Below are 16,537 nucleotides of genomic sequence, written 5' to 3' on the forward strand. Positions count from 1 at the left end.
TAGCATGATGCTTTGCCCATAGGTGTTGCCCAGTGAGCAGGTTTTTGATTTTTTTGCTAGTAGCGGGAGGAGGGTGGGTTGGGACTGGGGCATATGAAGTATGAGTTAATAATTGGCATTTGGTATATATCACTGGGAGATGGGACTTAATGACTTCTGAACTTTGAGGAAACAAGCTTCATGCTTATGTGGAAATGGCAGCTTAACATACAGCATCGTTTACAGAGCTGAGAATGAACTTTAAGTCAGGTGGCCATCTGCCAGTCTTTGATTGTGGTCTCGTTTCCTTGCTACTCAAACTGTGGTTTTTGGCCCGTCTGGAGCTTATTAGAACTGTAGAGTTCTAGGCTCCCCCAACCACTGGACTAGAACCTGACTTTAACAAGATCTTCAGGTGATTTCTATGAGGAGAGTGTCACTTCTGTTGACACATGGTCAGAAGCAGCGTGATCTGTTCCATAGCCTGCACAGTGTACCTAGCCTAGGAAGCCCTTTGTACCTGTGAAATTGGGCAAGATGAATGACTCAAGAGGAAATGCGCTTTAGCAAGTGTCTGACCTAATGTCCTCATTTCTGTAGTCTGGAAAATTGAGGCAGTTCTGCAAGTCAGAGGTAAAATTGGCAGAACATCCATGTTTTCTGAATTGACCTGAAGTGGCGTGCTGGGGGCTGAACCAATGCAGATACAATTCAACTGATGTCCCTAATTCAGATGTAAATCCCTGCTTTCTGTCCAGAAGAAGGAACTTCTGGGAGTTGAGTACAAATGCTACAACACTGAACAGTATCAAAAATAGCTAAATTACCACAGTGGTGTGTGTGTGTGTGTGTGTGTGTGTGTGTGTGTCTGTGAGAGAGAGAGAGAGAGAGAGAGAGACAGAGACAGAGAGAGATACAGAGAGACAGAGACAGCCTGTCTTAGGGTTTCTATTGCTGTGAAGAGACACCATGACCACAGCAACTCTTATAAAGGAAAACAATTGGGGCTGGCTTACAGTTCAGAGGTTTAGTCCATTGTCATCATAGAAAGAAGCATGGAAGCAGACAGGGAGACATAGTGCTGGAGAGGTAGCTGACAGTTCTACATCTGGATTGGCAGGAAGCAGGAAGAGAAATATTAGGCCTGGTTTGAGCATATGAAACCTCAAAGTCCACCCCCAGTGACACACTGACTCCAACAAAGCCACACCTCCTAATGTCACTCCTTGGTGACCAAGCATTCACAGCAATGAACCTATGGGGTCCATTCTTATTCAAACCACCACCCAGTGATTAAGTTGCTTAAGGTTATACATATTCGGGAGTATACAGTTGGGGCTTATTGTAGATAATGTGTGTCTGTCTCCAACTATAATTATACTGCATGACCTGAAGACCTGCTAATCTCCTTTATGTATATTCTACGTTAATATTTAGAAAACAAATCAGAAATGCCTAGTTTTCTTTTGCAGATATATTTTGCACAGACAGCCCTGAAGTGGATAGAGAGAGCTAATATGGATGGCTCCCAGCGGGAAAGACTTATCAAGGAAGGAGTAGACACAGCAGAAGGTCTTGCTGTGGACTGGATCGGCCGGAGGATCTACTGGACAGACAGTGGGTACGTTTCTTGCTTTAGTTTTATGTTGCAGGAGATGGAGGTGAGGAAATAGGAGATAGTACTGGCCTTATCCTCTACTGTGGACATAGAAGAATAGGGCTAGCCACGTGGGGAGGATGGGAGAAGGGTCCATTGTTCTCTGTACCCCCGACTCGTCCCCATCACCAAACAAGACATGGTCCACAGTGATGCAAGGATTTCAAGGAACAAGAAAGTGACATGTGCTTTTGTGGTTCAGGCCATTGTCACCAGGGCAGCCTGAAACCTGTGTAAGCACCACCAGGAAACGTTTGCACGAGGCCCCCTAATGGGCATCTTCCAGGAGACACGATAGAAGAGGAGATGAGAGCTGCCTTTGCAGTCAACCCTAAGGTTAACTGAGAAGAAAGGGCAAATTTTCCCATTAAAAAAAATGAATGCAGATGCTTGGTGTAAATAGAAGTACCAGCCAGGCATAAACAGTTGCCACATGAAAGAAAGGTATGCATGGCCAAAGGGATTGGCTGGCCCAGCTCCTGCATTGTACAGGCGAAGGACTTTAAGACTTAGAGAGTCTGAGGTTGTTCCAGGGTGTTTACGCAGCATGTGAGTGTCAAGTCTTGCGCTGGCTCCTGTTGAGCAGGCATGAAGGAGAGAGTGGAACCGTCCCTGACAGGAAGCCATGTTCTGAGGCTGGATAGGGTGGGCTCTTTCCTTCTATGGGAAACAAGAGAAGCAAAGATAGGATATTTCTCTCTCCTCTAGATACCCCTCTGTGCCTGTGGCATGTGTGAGTCTGAGAACAAACAGGACTAGGCAGGAGGAAGGCTGTGCTAAAGAGAGCCCACTTCCTCGCTTCTGATAGAGAAGCATGAACCAGACTCCCTCACAAGATGACATGAGAGACGCCGTGTACTCAAGAGTGTTTTCTTCCGAGTAACTGAAAACCACGGTGTGAATGGTGACCATTCTGAGCATCTGCAACCTGTGCAGCCATGTTAAAGGAGAAGAAAATGGATTAGGATTTCACATCTGGGAGAAAGGTAGCTCCAGCTCAGAGCCCCAGGAAACAGGCTCATGGACTTGTGCTCCACTGTGCTGTGTGCAGAAAATCTCGGGTTATAGGAAGCAAACAGGTTCTTTACAGTGAGCCAGATGTTCAGTGTGGTGTGCAGGTCCGGTGCAATGCTCTTTTTGTGTCCAGATTGAGCATGGCTCCTTATTTGCTTACTTAACTTTTTTCTTCACTTTTCATTATTGTTTGTGTATCTGTCTATTAAATAACCGCAAGATTCCGGATGCTGTACTAAGAGCGTTCCATCCAGGACGCTATGAAGTCCCAGAGAAGTCTGCTTTCCTATCTTTAAAGATCAAGAGAATTTCTAATCAGAGTGCTAAAATAACGTTCTCAAGATAAAACAGTGAACTCAAGGTTCCCCGAGTTATGACAGACGCAAACTTGGGTGCTACTTGGAGTAGAGCATGCACTTTGGGTTTGAGCCCCAGTACCCCAAAACCTTCAGACAGGGACCCTGTCTCCCCCACTCAGCATCAGAATGGGTGAGACCCAGAGTCATGCAACAAATTGAAATCAGCTCCGGCTGAAACAATTACAGCCATCATAATCACAGCCGTCTCCATGGTGAACCCACATAAAAGCATATTCTCCGTGTCAGCTGTAGGCAATGACAGGGCTGGTATGTGCTTGTTTTCCAGAGTGTAAACATTTATCAGGATCACAGATGTCAACAGCCCTCTCTGCTCCGCTGAGGTAGCCCCCTTCTCACTTCCCTACATTCGGGAGGCACCTCTAATTTCACCAGTGTGTGATTAGTGCCTACTGCCCAGGTAGTGCCTCCAGGAGGCATCTGGGCACAGCTGGAGCCTGCAGAGCCAGACCTCAGGTTCTCCAGCACATTGACTTCAGCAAAAACAAACCCTTCTTAAGTCCTCTCCCCTCTAAAGACAGCTGCTTAAACAAAACCTTTAATTTGTCTGGAAATGAGAGGCTTGTAGTTTAAAAACCTTGATATTAACTAGAAATCTGACTTAAATAACTGAGACTTTAATCCTAGGTATTAGATTACATGACAACTCTAAGTCAATGAAAACCAAAGGGGAGGGGGTGGCTGTATTGGTTTAGGAAAAGACAGATTCGTGTGAGCATGACACATGGATAATTCTGTACAATTATTAATTAATAGTAAGGGACCCTGACTCCTAAAGTTAGTGGAACCATAAAGGTAAAGATACATGTGTGCTTGTTCTCTGGGGGACCATGGAGGGTGACTCTTACCATCCAGTGGAGGATCACAACAAATGGAAGTCATCCCTGGGTCTCTGCTTTCTTATGACCGGCCCTGGGGTCTCAGCATGTGGGGAGCTCAGTTCTCATTACCCCGGCAGCTGAAATCTCTAAGTGTTGTAACCCTGAGATCAGAGAGGATGATTTTATTACCCCATCACACCTTCAGGATCCCTTCCCTCCCTCCAGAAAAGAGTAGAAAATGGATACAAAGGATCTGAAACCATAGGAAGTGAAGTGATGGAGAAGGGCTGACTGGTACCCTCCATCTGCCCTGGAGCAATGAGGAAGAAAGTTGAAGACCACTTACATCTCCCCTACTGTCCTAGCTTGTCCTCTCCTCCCCATGGTCTGTGACCCGTTATTCTGGCCTCCTAGTCTCTGGCTCCTGAGTGCAGCAGGAGGTGGAAGGGTGTGAAGCCAATGAGATGAAAGTATTTACACTTGGCTTTGTCTGTGCCAGGCTGCTGACACGTCCCCCTTTACCCTGTCCTGTGCCTGGGGTCGATATGGGGTGCTACTTAGATGGAGTTTTTGTTTGTTTTTGGCTTTTTGAGACAGAGTTTCTCTGTGTCAGCATGACTGTCTGGAACTCTCTCGGTAGAGTTTTATTTTTTAGTAAAGGATTTTTAAAAATATGTGTATATGAGTGTTTTGGCATGTCTATAATACATTTCATGCCTGGTACTTGTGGAGGCAAAGAAAGGTTATTAGATCCCCTGGAACTGAAGTTGGTCTCCAGCTCAGAAAGTGCCTTTCTCTGCCTCCCAAGTGCTAGGGTTAAAGTTATATACCACCGCTGCCCGACTGGATTTTAAATCAATAGAACCTTTGTGTGGAGGGCTTGCTGGTACTAACTTTATGAGCATGTGTGTGTGTGTGTGTGTGTGTGTGTGTGAGAGAGAGAGAGAGAGAGAGAGAGAGAGAGAGAGAGAGAGAGAGAGAGAACATGTTTATGTATCAGTATGAGAAAATTAGTAGTTTTATTTGAAAAGTAATGTTGATATAACACCTCCCCACTTACATTAAATACCTTTTTAGGAAGTCTCTCATTGAAGGGAGCGATTTGAGTGGAAAGTATCGTCAAATAATCATCAAGGAGAACATCTCAAAGCCACGAGGAATAGCTGTGCATCCAAAGGCCAAGTAGGTATTTATGAAAAGAAGGCACCAGATGCTGAGTTTGTGCCCCTGTTCACATCCAAGATGCTGTGACCATGCTCGTCTAAGGTGCTCACATCTAAGATGCTCATGACCATGGTCATGTCTAAGGTGCTCACGTCTAAGATGCTCATGACCATGCTCATGTCTAAGGTGTTCACATCTAAGATGCTCAAGTTTGTGCTAAGACACAGGGGGTCAGTGTAATCAGAAACCAAGATCTGTGAATTTTGCTCAGATCAGAACCAGCATGATTAACAACACCATCCCTTCCTCAGCTCTCAGTCCTCATTAACCTGTTAGACTTAAGCCCATGAGTCTACTTTCCTTAAAAATCTTATGTTGTTGGAACTGGAGGGATGACTCAGTGGTTAAGTGCACTGGCTGCTCTTCCAGAGGACCCAGCTTTGTTTCCCAGCACCCACACAGCGGCTCACAGCCACCTGTAACTCCATCCAGGGGATCTGATAACCTTTCTTTGCCTCCACAGGTACCAGACATGAAATGTTATTATAGACATGCCAAAACACTCATATACACACATTTTAAAAAATCCTTTACTAAAAAAAGATTTAAAAATATGCATTACTGTTTCTTGAGAAGAGAATGAAATTAGGTGTGTTGACTTATCAACTCTATTTAAAAAAACCTTGGAAGACCTCAAATGATAGGTCATTCCTAGAACCAGATAAGCAAAGATGTGAATTATGAAAGAGTAGTAGATTCTATGCTACTAACAATGAATTAGCATCACATTCTGGTTTGAGGGTGGAGAGTTAAGAAGAATCAAGAGTTTCTTCAGAATTACTAAAAAGCAAAGAGAGAAATGGGAATTTTATAGTTGTTTCTGAACAATGTGCTAGTAGTAACTGATAATTAATCTGGAGCCAATCAAATAGTTAAAACAACGAGAACACATCTCTCTAGATATTAAGCGAGCCAACCAGATATTAAACCATATTAATATTTTTTAAGAAATGTGCCTAGTTCATGAAAGTTTAAATTATCTTAATAGGTACAGCACCTGGCATAAATCTAGGAAACAGGTAAACACACTATTCCTTTTATTGTCGTTTATTATGTGCATAATATAAGAAAGAGCTACCAAGCTGGGCAGTGGTGGTGCACAGCTTCAATCCCAGCATTTGGAAGGCAGAGGCAGGTAGATCTCTAAGTCTGAGGCCAGCCTGGTCAACAGAGTGAGTTCCAGGACAACCAGGACTACACAGAGAAACACTGTCTTGGAAGAAAAAACAAAGAGCCATCAAATTGATTGCATTTTGCTGTTAATACTGTTCATTCAAGTACAAATTTGATTAATAATATTCTATAATATTAAATACCAATTCCTTTTCCATTTAGTGATCTGACCCCATTTTTTGTTCTAGATAAGGATTTTTACAGACAGTTGAGGGTGTTCTTCCTTCTTGCTTTTAATTGTTCAGCATGCTGTGCTCCGTTTTCTCCTTGTGTATTGCTGAGTGCACCACTCTTTCCACCCTAAAAGGATTTATATAGACATTTCAGTGTTGAAAGAATAGAAGAGCTTTTCATGCAAATTTGACTTGTGAGTTTTCTTGATTGAAGGAGACTGTTCTGGACGGACCCAGGGATGTATCCGCGGATTGAAAGCTCTTCCCTTCAGGGTTCTGGCCGGCTGCTGATAGCCAGCTCTGATCTCTTGGAGCCCAGTGGAATCACAATTGACTACTTAACAGACACTTTGTATTGGTGCGACACCAAGCAGTCAGTGATTGAAATGGCCAATCTGGATGGTTCCAAACGCCGAAGACTTGCCCAGAACGATGTAGGTGAGCCTTTGGGGTGGATGATTCTTTTTGTCTTTCTTTTTATCATTTCTATAGAATTTTTCATTCTATTTTTTTTAATTATATGCACATATGTATGTGTTTGGGAATGTGTACATGAGTGTAGCTACCCACAAAGGCCGGAAGAGGGTATCAGGTTCCTTGGAGCTGGAGTTATAGGTGATTGTGAGCCAGTGGATATGGGAACTAGAAACCAAACACAGATTCTCAAGAACAGTACTTTCTCTTGACAGTTGGGCCATCTCTCCAGACTCTGACCTCTTCATCTTGATTAAGTGCTGATGAATGTTAAATCTAGAATATGCTTACGTGTGTATATACATTTAGCCAGACTATAGAGATAGATTTCTTCAAGAATTATGAAATAGAAAGATCACCTGAGCACTGGAATAATGAAAAAATTAGTGTTGTATAATCCAAGATGTTTACAAATAAAAGTGAAAGTCTTATTTTTTCTGAATTTATTTAAGAATAAAAATTAATTTTTTCTGTCTTTTTAACCTGACATTCCATAACTGTCATAATATCATTTTCAAGAATTAATGAAAATCAGTTGAAAACACAGGCAAAGGTTAATCAAGGACATTTTCTCCCCTATTGCATTTTCAGATTATTCATAGGAGAGCATACATTTTCATAAATATCTTTGAAATGTTAAGTCAGGGACTTGAGAGACGATTTTAGTGGTTAAGAGCACTTGCTGCTTTTCCAGAGGACCAGGGTTTGGTTCCCAGCAGCCATGTTGAACAGCTCACAACCACCTGTAACTCCAGCTCCTAGGATTTTGATACCCTCCTCTGGCCTCTGCAGGTACCCACATACATCCATACACAGAAATACAAAGAAACACACATGTGCACACTCTCTCTAGCCTATCAAAGAGAAGTACAAATGCAGTGTGCATGGGAAATTCCTCTGGACTTGGGGAGTCCGCATGGACCTTTGGAACTGGGCCATGTGGTAAACAGAGCTACCAGGATAAAGCGACTGAACCTAAACTTGGATTTTCTAAGGATACAGTAAATGTTCTTGAGCGAGAGGCATACATGACAAGATTGGCATTTCAGGGAAATCACCTAGATGACAGTGCAGTGGTCAGATTGAGGTCTAGAGAGAAGGACATCGCTGAACAAGTTACAAGGGATGTCCAGGCATCAGTTCACATGGTATTAAAAAGTGAAATAGAAGGTTGCAGGATTAAACATTATAATAAAAATTAGGGGGGGTCTGATAGCAGGTTGGTATAAGGAAAGTGAGAACCTGGAAGTGTGGAAGAATTTTAGGGCTTTAGACACTGCTTAGAAAGATCAAATATTAGTTTCTTGTAGGAAGGAATTAGCAAAATAGTTATTTTGCCAAATCTATTTAGTTTAGAGACAGTAATTTTCTAGATAATATAGCATGAAATCAAGCAAAGAGAAATATTTAAATTGCATGTATTTCTACAATTGTTTAAAACAGCTATATTCTTCATAAATAATGGTAAGCTTGCATTTATAGTTCAGCCTTGACAGACATTCATTGATTTCTCATAGGGAATGAAGATGTGGAAGTGGCTGATTTGATTTTTTTTTAAATACTACCCAATTAAATAAAACTATAACTTCATTATAGAGGTAGATATATGAACATTCCTAACCAGGATGTAAAAGCCTCACATTCTGGATAAAAAAATATAGTATATAATACTTTATTTTATTTATTTTTGAGACAGAGTCTTATGTATCCCAGGCTGGATTTGAATTATGTAGTGGGAGATGACCTTGAGCTGGCCCTCCTGCCTTCACCTCCAGAGTGCTGAGGTGATAGGCATGTTCCCATACCCAATTTAGGTGGTGCTGGAGAGTAAACAGAGTTACAGGACAATAGGAATAGGCGAACTCTTCACCAGCTTCATAGCCTTTTAGTGTATATTTTATAATTTCAAGGGTTATTGCAATCTGAATAGTGTAATTTTCTCTTGAAGAGCAATTGCAAATAATGTATTTGTCTACTCATTCCTACTCTAGAGCGCCACCTACTGCAGTACATGTGATGTCTTCTCAATTGACTGTTCAGGATTTTCTTTTTCTTTTAATTTTATGTGTATGGGTGTTTTGCCAGCATGTATGCCTCATGCCCATTGTGGGCCAGAAGAGGGCATTGTATCCTGTAGAACTAGAGTTAAAGACAGTTTGAGGTGCCGTGTTGGTGCTGGGATTCTTATCTAAGTCCTTTGGAAGAGTAGCCAGTGCTTTTGACCACTGAGCCATCTTTTGAGCCCCAACAGTTCAGGATTTTTAATGAAAGGATTGAATGAATTCATCTTTAATTAAAGTGCAATTAGTTGTGGTTGTTTGCCATAGGTAAGGATGATTGTGTTCAACGTGTTTGTTGAAACATAAGAGCTAATTCTAACACATGCTTCAAATGCACAATCTTTAAGGACATTATACTATATGACTAAAAAGGCAAATAGCTAGACACTCCTGTTTGCTCATAGTAATTCAGAGTAGGTAGCCTCATGCAAACATGAGGTAGAATAGGATTTCTCAGGGGCTAGGGGGAAGTTGGCACAGAATTTCAGATTTTCAAAATCCTGGATTTCAAGAGACTGGTTGCACATCAGTGTGTGCACACTTCCCCTGCTGAACAGTACACGGAGGCTAAGGCGGTAAAGGTTGTGTTGTGTGTCTTCTAACCACAATGAAAGGAACATCAGTCATGTAAAAGAAATCCCCATGCTGTGCTGATGGTTTTGCTTTCGGACAAAGGACTAGAGACTGAAATGAATGCTAAGGATCCTGGCTGATAGTGGTAAAGTGGCCATGACAAGTCATTTGAGTTTTCCACCACAAGGGGGAGACATTTCTTTCACTTCTCCAAATTTGTTGACCTGGTGAACGTGAAGAGGCATGATGACCGCCTCCAAGGCTTCTGAATGTGTATCTCCTGCACTCTGGTGTCTTGAGACACTGTGTGGCGTTGGCCTGTGCTCAAACCCCTCCTCGCAGCAGTTCCAGGGGCCTGCAGAGGTGGTTTCAGTTGAGGAGCGCTCAGAAGGCAGCCCACTGGATGATCTATAGGAGCTGTGGAATTGGAGGCAACAGATAATAGGTGTTCAAAAAGCTCCTTTCAGAACAGCAGGGAAGAGACAGGCTAACGGGATAAGGGGAGGAGGCCATTGGTACAAAAGGTGGGATGCCAATACGCACGCTAAGCTTGGGAAGGAGGGTAAATATGAAGAGATGGGGTCATTCTTGGCAGCATAGGCCTGGGAGAAGTAAGAGAGGATGATGTGTAAGAATAGAGAGCAGCCAGGAGACACGAACTCGGGAATGCAGTGATGGAGATGAACTCGGGAATGCAGCAATGGAGATGGCAGTTTCAAAAACCACTTGCTCAGCCATGTAAATTATTCTAGTGCTCATGACAGCCATTCACATGACAGGAACCTGGACCGAGGAGCAGCAGGAAACACGCTCAAGTTCAGTCTGTGGCAGATGGGCACAAAACATTCCACACTGGCCTCCTCCTTGGTGCTGTTAAGACCCTTGTAGGTCAGCAGCCACCTATGATGTAGTGACGGGCTTCTAAGCTTTGTCCCCTTATAAATGCCCCCTGTGAAGAGAACCTCTCTGTACTGAATGGCCTTTCAATTGCTTCCAGGTCACCCCTTTGCTGTAGCCGTGTTTGAGGATCACGTGTGGTTCTCGGATTGGGCTATCCCCTCGGTAATAAGGGTGAACAAGAGGACTGGCCAAAATAGGGTACGTCTCCGAGGCAGCATGCTGAAGCCCTCGTCACTGGTTGTGGTCCACCCATTGGCAAAACCAGGTACACCGGAGCAGTCCCACAGGCCCTCCTGCACCGGAGACTGTGGCCGTGATAACCAATGGTAGCAGGTGGTGGGGGTGGAGGGGATTTTGTGATTTTTCTTTCCATCTGTCTCTATAAATGTTAAATTTTTCTGCGATTTGTGCATTGTTTGAATCAAAACCCAGACAAACTTGGTAGTTTGGCAGTTTGTGCTTCATCCCTGATATAAAGCCTGATGATTTTAGTCATCTAGGCTTTATCCCAGCAGCCACGCGCCGCGCCTTGCTCCATTTTGCCTACTTTCTACGTTGCAAAGACTCGGATTCCAGAAATAAGGATGAGCAATTTAAGGGGGCTGGAGAGATGGCTCAGGGGTTAAGAGCACTGGCTGTTTTTTCAGAGGACCCAGGTTCAATTTCCAGCACCCACATGGCAGCTCACAACTGTCTTCATTTCAGTTCCAAGGGGCCTGATACCCTCACACAGGTATACATGCAGGCAAAACACCAAAGCACACAAAAATAAATAATTTTTTTAAAAAGGATAAGCAATTTAGATCCTTTTCATGGTAGATAGACAGATAGGTAGGTAGATAGGTAGATATAAATATAGGTAGATATAGATAGATAGATATGATAATAGAAATATATTAGATAGATAGATAGAGAGAGAGAGAGAGAGAGAGAGAGAGAGAGATAACCACAAAGTAAACACCCCAGTTGAAAGAAAGTCCCATTTGGAATTTGTAGTATCAAATAGAAATAATTGATATGTTAATAGTTATTGATTCAGGCAACTTAGATTTTTGCGGTGGAAACTTCTACCCGTACGTGGGTTCCCCTCACCCTCACAGGGTGAGCAGCAGCGAGTAACAAGCCAAGGAAGAGTCATTCAGCTCTCTCCAGCGCTCCTCTTCCTGAAGATCTGAGTTTGACTAGATCTTGGGTCAGGAACTAGGAATCACACCTGACTAAGGAGCCTTACAAACTGAACTACTGACTATGCTCAGCAAATAATTGTAAGGTAGCAACATTCTGAGCTGTCTGCCCCCTGTGGGAACTCCTGTGAGAGCAGTCTGTGCACACCTTACCTTTAGAATGGCCGAGTTCTCACCCAGAGATGTCCTTGATTTGCAACATCCTTGACTTCTCCAGACCCATCCACACTCTCTCTGTTCTCTGCTAGGGGCCGATCCCTGCATACACAAGAATGGTGGCTGTGACCATATCTGCCAAGAGAGCTTTGGAACTGCTCAGTGTTTGTGTCGTGAAGGTTTTGTGAAAGCCCAGGATGGGAAGATGTGTCTTGACCAGAAAGGTAGTTAGTTACTGGCTGGTAATGTAGCATACTGTGCAGCTGAATTATCCCCCCACCCCCGGGCTCCATACAGTGGGACATCCATGCTTCTGCTTTTGATGGTTGCAGTGTTTTGTATTATTAAGTGCTCCTTGTCTTCAGAAATGCTGAGTGTGTTTGGGTTTCTTCGTCCCTGCCCCAATGAGTTTTGTTGCTGTTATTCCTTATTATAGACTAAATTAAACTGACTTCTCATTGTAAAGGATTTAAGTTCCATATTCTCCCCATTTGTAGTGGACTGTGCTGGGGCTTAGAAATAAATGTCCACATTGTTCCACCTCCCAGCAATGTTTAGAGCCAGTTTCTTTAGAAATGTTATGTTCTTAATTTTAAGGGCTGTGAAAGGCAGTCTCCTTCCTACACTATAGGTCCCAGTAGGAAAACTTGAGTCCTTTAGAGAAATGACTTTAAAGTACCAAACAGGGACAGGAGGTGTGTACCGAGAAGCGGTAGCTGAGAGAGAGAGGCAAGGGAGTAAGCCCTGATGACGTACGACCTTTCTGCCTTCAGTGCGTGCCCAAACGAGGAATATCTGGAGACATCTTTTGGTGTCTTCCTCCCAAAAATGTGCCAAAGATAATTTATATTTTGTTAAGCCTTTTTAAAAGGTGCGTAATTATCTGGTACGCGTGCTATAAATATAAGTTAAGTGACAGGTTGATAACAGTGAGTGGATGGCTCTGTCTGTGGAGTGGAGGTGGATATTGGGTTTTCAGACATTTTTCCTCTTTTAATTTGTTGCCTTAGGATAATAGTTTCATGCTTCTTAGATTCAGAACTCCTTTATGCTCTTTAAAAGACTTCTTAAGATCCCCAAAGGGTTTTTATACATATGAATTATATTTATCAGTTCTTAGGATACTGAAAACATGTAATCTTAATTGAAATGATCTTAAGAGAACTCTAACGTTTCTCGGCATAGCATAGTTTATGGTAGTGACTAAATATGCATGTTTTCTGACAAAACAGGTAGTGAGAAAGGAGCCATTGTTTTCCCTGTCAGTCTTGAAGTCAGCGGCACAGACAGCAGCTGGACCCACGGCCACTTCTGTGTTGTCTTGGTTGACAGTTGTGAAGCACACGTGGCCTCTGGGAGACATGAAGTTGGAAAGACGGGGGCAGGGGGATCACTTAATAGCCTATTGAAAGGGGTGCTATTTAACAGGTTTCGGGGGGAATATTGTTCTTTGGCTGTGAGAACTGCCCGGGCCCTAGTTTCTTAAAACTTGCCTGCTATGAGGAGTCCGACACATGAAACAGATGCTGCCGGCTGTTTCTTTGGGGGAGCGGCGGGCTTCATGCCATTTGTTTTTGAGGGAAGCCTTGCCGGTTACCCATAGTTTGCCTGTCCATCATCCTTTGAGTGGAGAAAGGGAGGATTTCAGCTCACATCTCAAAAAGGACTTGCATGCTTCTCCAGGCAACTGTCATAAGGTCAACAGGACCCGGATAGCCTTTCATGTGTGTGTTACTTATTTTATTATCCAGAGTAGGGAAATTCCAGAGTTAATGGCCCAGGGGTCTGAACCTTAGCAATGCTCACTGTGTCTCTTGTTTTCGCTATGAGGTTACCGAGTGGGTAGTAGAGGCCTCAGCTCCTGGTGAGCATTGGTGTTGTTCCCTTTGCTTGTGCTATGGCACCCCCTCTTCCCCACACCGCCTTGCTGTATTAATAACAATGTGAGCATGGCGGAGAGAGTGGCTTTCTCCTGTGTCGCAGAGAGTCCTGGTACTGCGGACTCTGTGCAGTGGGACCCAGGGTCCGAGGGGCACAGCTGAGCAAAGTGCTGCCTTGGGGACTCCATGTCCTCCTCCGCGGGAGCAGTGAGCTGTGTGTTACTATAGGCGTTTCATGCATGTTAACTTTAAAGTCTCAGTGAAATCCGGCTAGTGTAAATACGAAATCAGAACAAAGGAAGGAGCTAACATTAAAGGCAGTTGGGAGCTGGGCGCTGGAGGCACATGCCTTTAATTCCAGCACTCAGAAGTTAGAAGCAGATCAGGTGGATCTCTGTGAGTTCAAGGCCTTCCTGATCTTCAAAGCAAGATCCAGGACAGACAGGGCTATTACACAAAGAAACCCTGTAGAAAAATAAAAAAACCAAAGAGAAAAGACAGGTCTGGGAGAGATGCTCTCCCAACTCTCTGTTATTGTGGTCTGCGATTCTGAGCTGGTTATATTCAGAAGGAGCTTGGTATGTGAACACTGTTCTTTATCCAAAAGAGCCCCATATTTCTCCCCATTGGCTCCACCAAACCCTGCCCACTTCCCTCAATCTTATTATTAAAATGAGTCTGAACTCGTTACCAGTGACTTGCTATCAATGTCAATTCAATCAAACTTTCCTTGAAATCGAAAGGCTTAACTATTGGAGCCTTCGTCCCACAGGTGACAACGCTGAGCTCAGTCACGAGGCAACATCGTTGGACAACATAATTAGGATGGAAGCCCCAGAAGATAACAGTACAGAGTCCCAGCACACCTTAGTGGCGGAAATCATGGTGTCAGGTACAACCTGTGAGTTCTCCCAGACAGCTCTGGTTCTGACAGCTTCCACTCTCTCAATAAGGTCTGTGCTCGCGCTCCCTAATACAGTATTGGCCAAGTCTGCTGCAGCCCAACCTCAGACTCGGCTCTTCCTCTTCTGAAAAGTGTGTGCAGCTCTCTTGGCTTAGACTTGGACTGGACATGTTGACAGCCTCAAGGCTGCACTCTTTGAAGTATAATTGGAAACAGAGGTGAAAATTAGGACAGAAGAGACAATTCTTTTCCCACCTATCTCCTATGGACAGTAGTTGATCTATCTAGCCATTGTGAAAAGTTGATAGCAATTGATGAGCAGTATTAATTGATGACTTTAATTATTGCCAAAACCCCATGAACAGAAAATGTCAGAATTCCTTGTCTATAGTGCATATCTATCAGGAGAATGTCAATTATTTTTCAATGTGTAACAACTTAGGGAACATGAGTCTATTACGTTCTGTGCTCACTCATAAGGCAAGTAGTTTTCCGATGAGCCCTAGAGCTCTACTGTAAACCCACCCTGTGAGACTAGACGTTAATGTCAGATGTCTTCTTCAGCACTTTCTGCTTCATATAGCCAGACAGGGTCTCCTGAACCCAAAGCTTGTTTCAGGAAATCCCCTGTCTCCATTTGCCAAGAACTGGGGTTATAGGGAGCCTGTCACACCCACCTGCTGTTTACCTGGATGTTGGAGGTCCCAACTTTATCCACTGAACCATCTCCTCAGTCCCTTGAGTAATATTTTGTTTTAACACAACATCTGTAGCTTTTAAAAATGTTTGAAAACTCCTGGGTGATGGTGGCGCATGCCTTTAATCCCAACACTGGGGAGGCAGAGACAGGTGGGTCTCTGAGTTCTAGGCCAGCCTAGTCTATGTTCTAAGACTGCCAAGGCTACACAGAAAAACCCCGTCTCAAAAACCAAGCCTAAACAAAGTGTTTGAAAGCTCAGTGAGAGGACATCTGATTTGGTCGTCTGCAGAGGAGATGTGCAGGGCACTCCAGGGCTGCATGCTCCAGCAGTGGGATTTCTGATGATAGGAAGACCTATATTTTTTAGTAACAAGGATAATTAATATGTGAAAACTAAGGCTGAGTTGTATTAATTGGTGACCTGACTAAAGATTCTGAAAATTAGGATGACAAAGGACTGGAGCGAGGACTTGGTTAGTAAAGTACTTGCACAAGCGTGGAGGCCTGCGTTAGGATCCCCAGGACCCACACTAAACAAGGGCGTGGGAGCTTGTCCCTAGTGCTGGGGACATGGATACAGGAAGACCCCTGAGGCATGCCTGCCAGCCAGCCAGTTTGAATTAGCAAGCTCATGTAGTGAGAGACATTTGCTCAAAAAAAAAAAAGAAAAAAAATCAGGTAAAAAATGATTGAGGAAGGAAGTCAGCGTCCTTCTAGCCTCTGCACACCTATACATGTGAATATGAATACATGCAAACATATAAAAGTAAATATTTGAATTCTTAAAAAGTGAATATGATCAAATAACCAATTCATGTTGAAATAAGAAGAGTCAGAAAAATGTATCACACTGGAAGTAGATTTATTTGGCTATTTTTCTGGTCATTCACTGTACCAAGTGCTTCGGATACCAGGCCATGTGAAATAATCTCAACCTGCATGGCCACAGCTGAATGTGAGAATAAGCTGTCCAATCACATGAAGCATTATCAACCAATCAGTGAGCTAGAGACCCTGTCCAGACTCACCAGGGACCCATACATGCTCATAGAGCATATTCTAACATACTTGAGAAAGATTGCCCCCAAAGAGCACATTGAAGGCTGTGGGGGGCCCAGGAATGGTGCTACACTCAAACACTGTGAGGACTTAGGCCTGTGTTTGATTTTGCATTCGCTTAGTCTTCAGAGATAATGCAAGACAGCAGAGCTTGTGTTTGCATCAGAGATAATGCAAGACAGCAGAGCTTGTGTTTGCATCCTTGCATTACTGCATTTTTATCACTCAG

At 43.5% G+C, this 16,537-nt stretch overlaps 1 protein-coding gene across 1 annotated transcript in view; it reads left to right on the forward strand.

Moving 5' to 3' along the window:
* Positions 1 to 16,537, forward strand: part of Egf (epidermal growth factor) — a 75,782-nt gene that overhangs the window by 35,005 nt on the left and 24,240 nt on the right. Inside the window, exons 11-16 of the mRNA XM_041680341.1 lie at positions 1,452 to 1,600; positions 4,926 to 5,030; positions 6,633 to 6,856; positions 10,523 to 10,690; positions 11,858 to 11,989; positions 14,418 to 14,537. Coding sequence (XP_041536275.1) covers positions 1,452 to 1,600; positions 4,926 to 5,030; positions 6,633 to 6,856; positions 10,523 to 10,690; positions 11,858 to 11,989; positions 14,418 to 14,537 — 898 coding nt within the window. The remainder of the gene's footprint in view (positions 1 to 1,451; positions 1,601 to 4,925; positions 5,031 to 6,632; positions 6,857 to 10,522; positions 10,691 to 11,857; positions 11,990 to 14,417; positions 14,538 to 16,537) is intronic.

This window comes from Microtus oregoni, unplaced genomic scaffold, assembly GCF_018167655.1.
Source record: "Microtus oregoni isolate MIOR12 unplaced genomic scaffold, Mior012 000000F_ref0000247, whole genome shotgun sequence".
Classification (NCBI taxonomy): Eukaryota; Metazoa; Chordata; class Mammalia; order Rodentia; family Cricetidae; genus Microtus; species Microtus oregoni.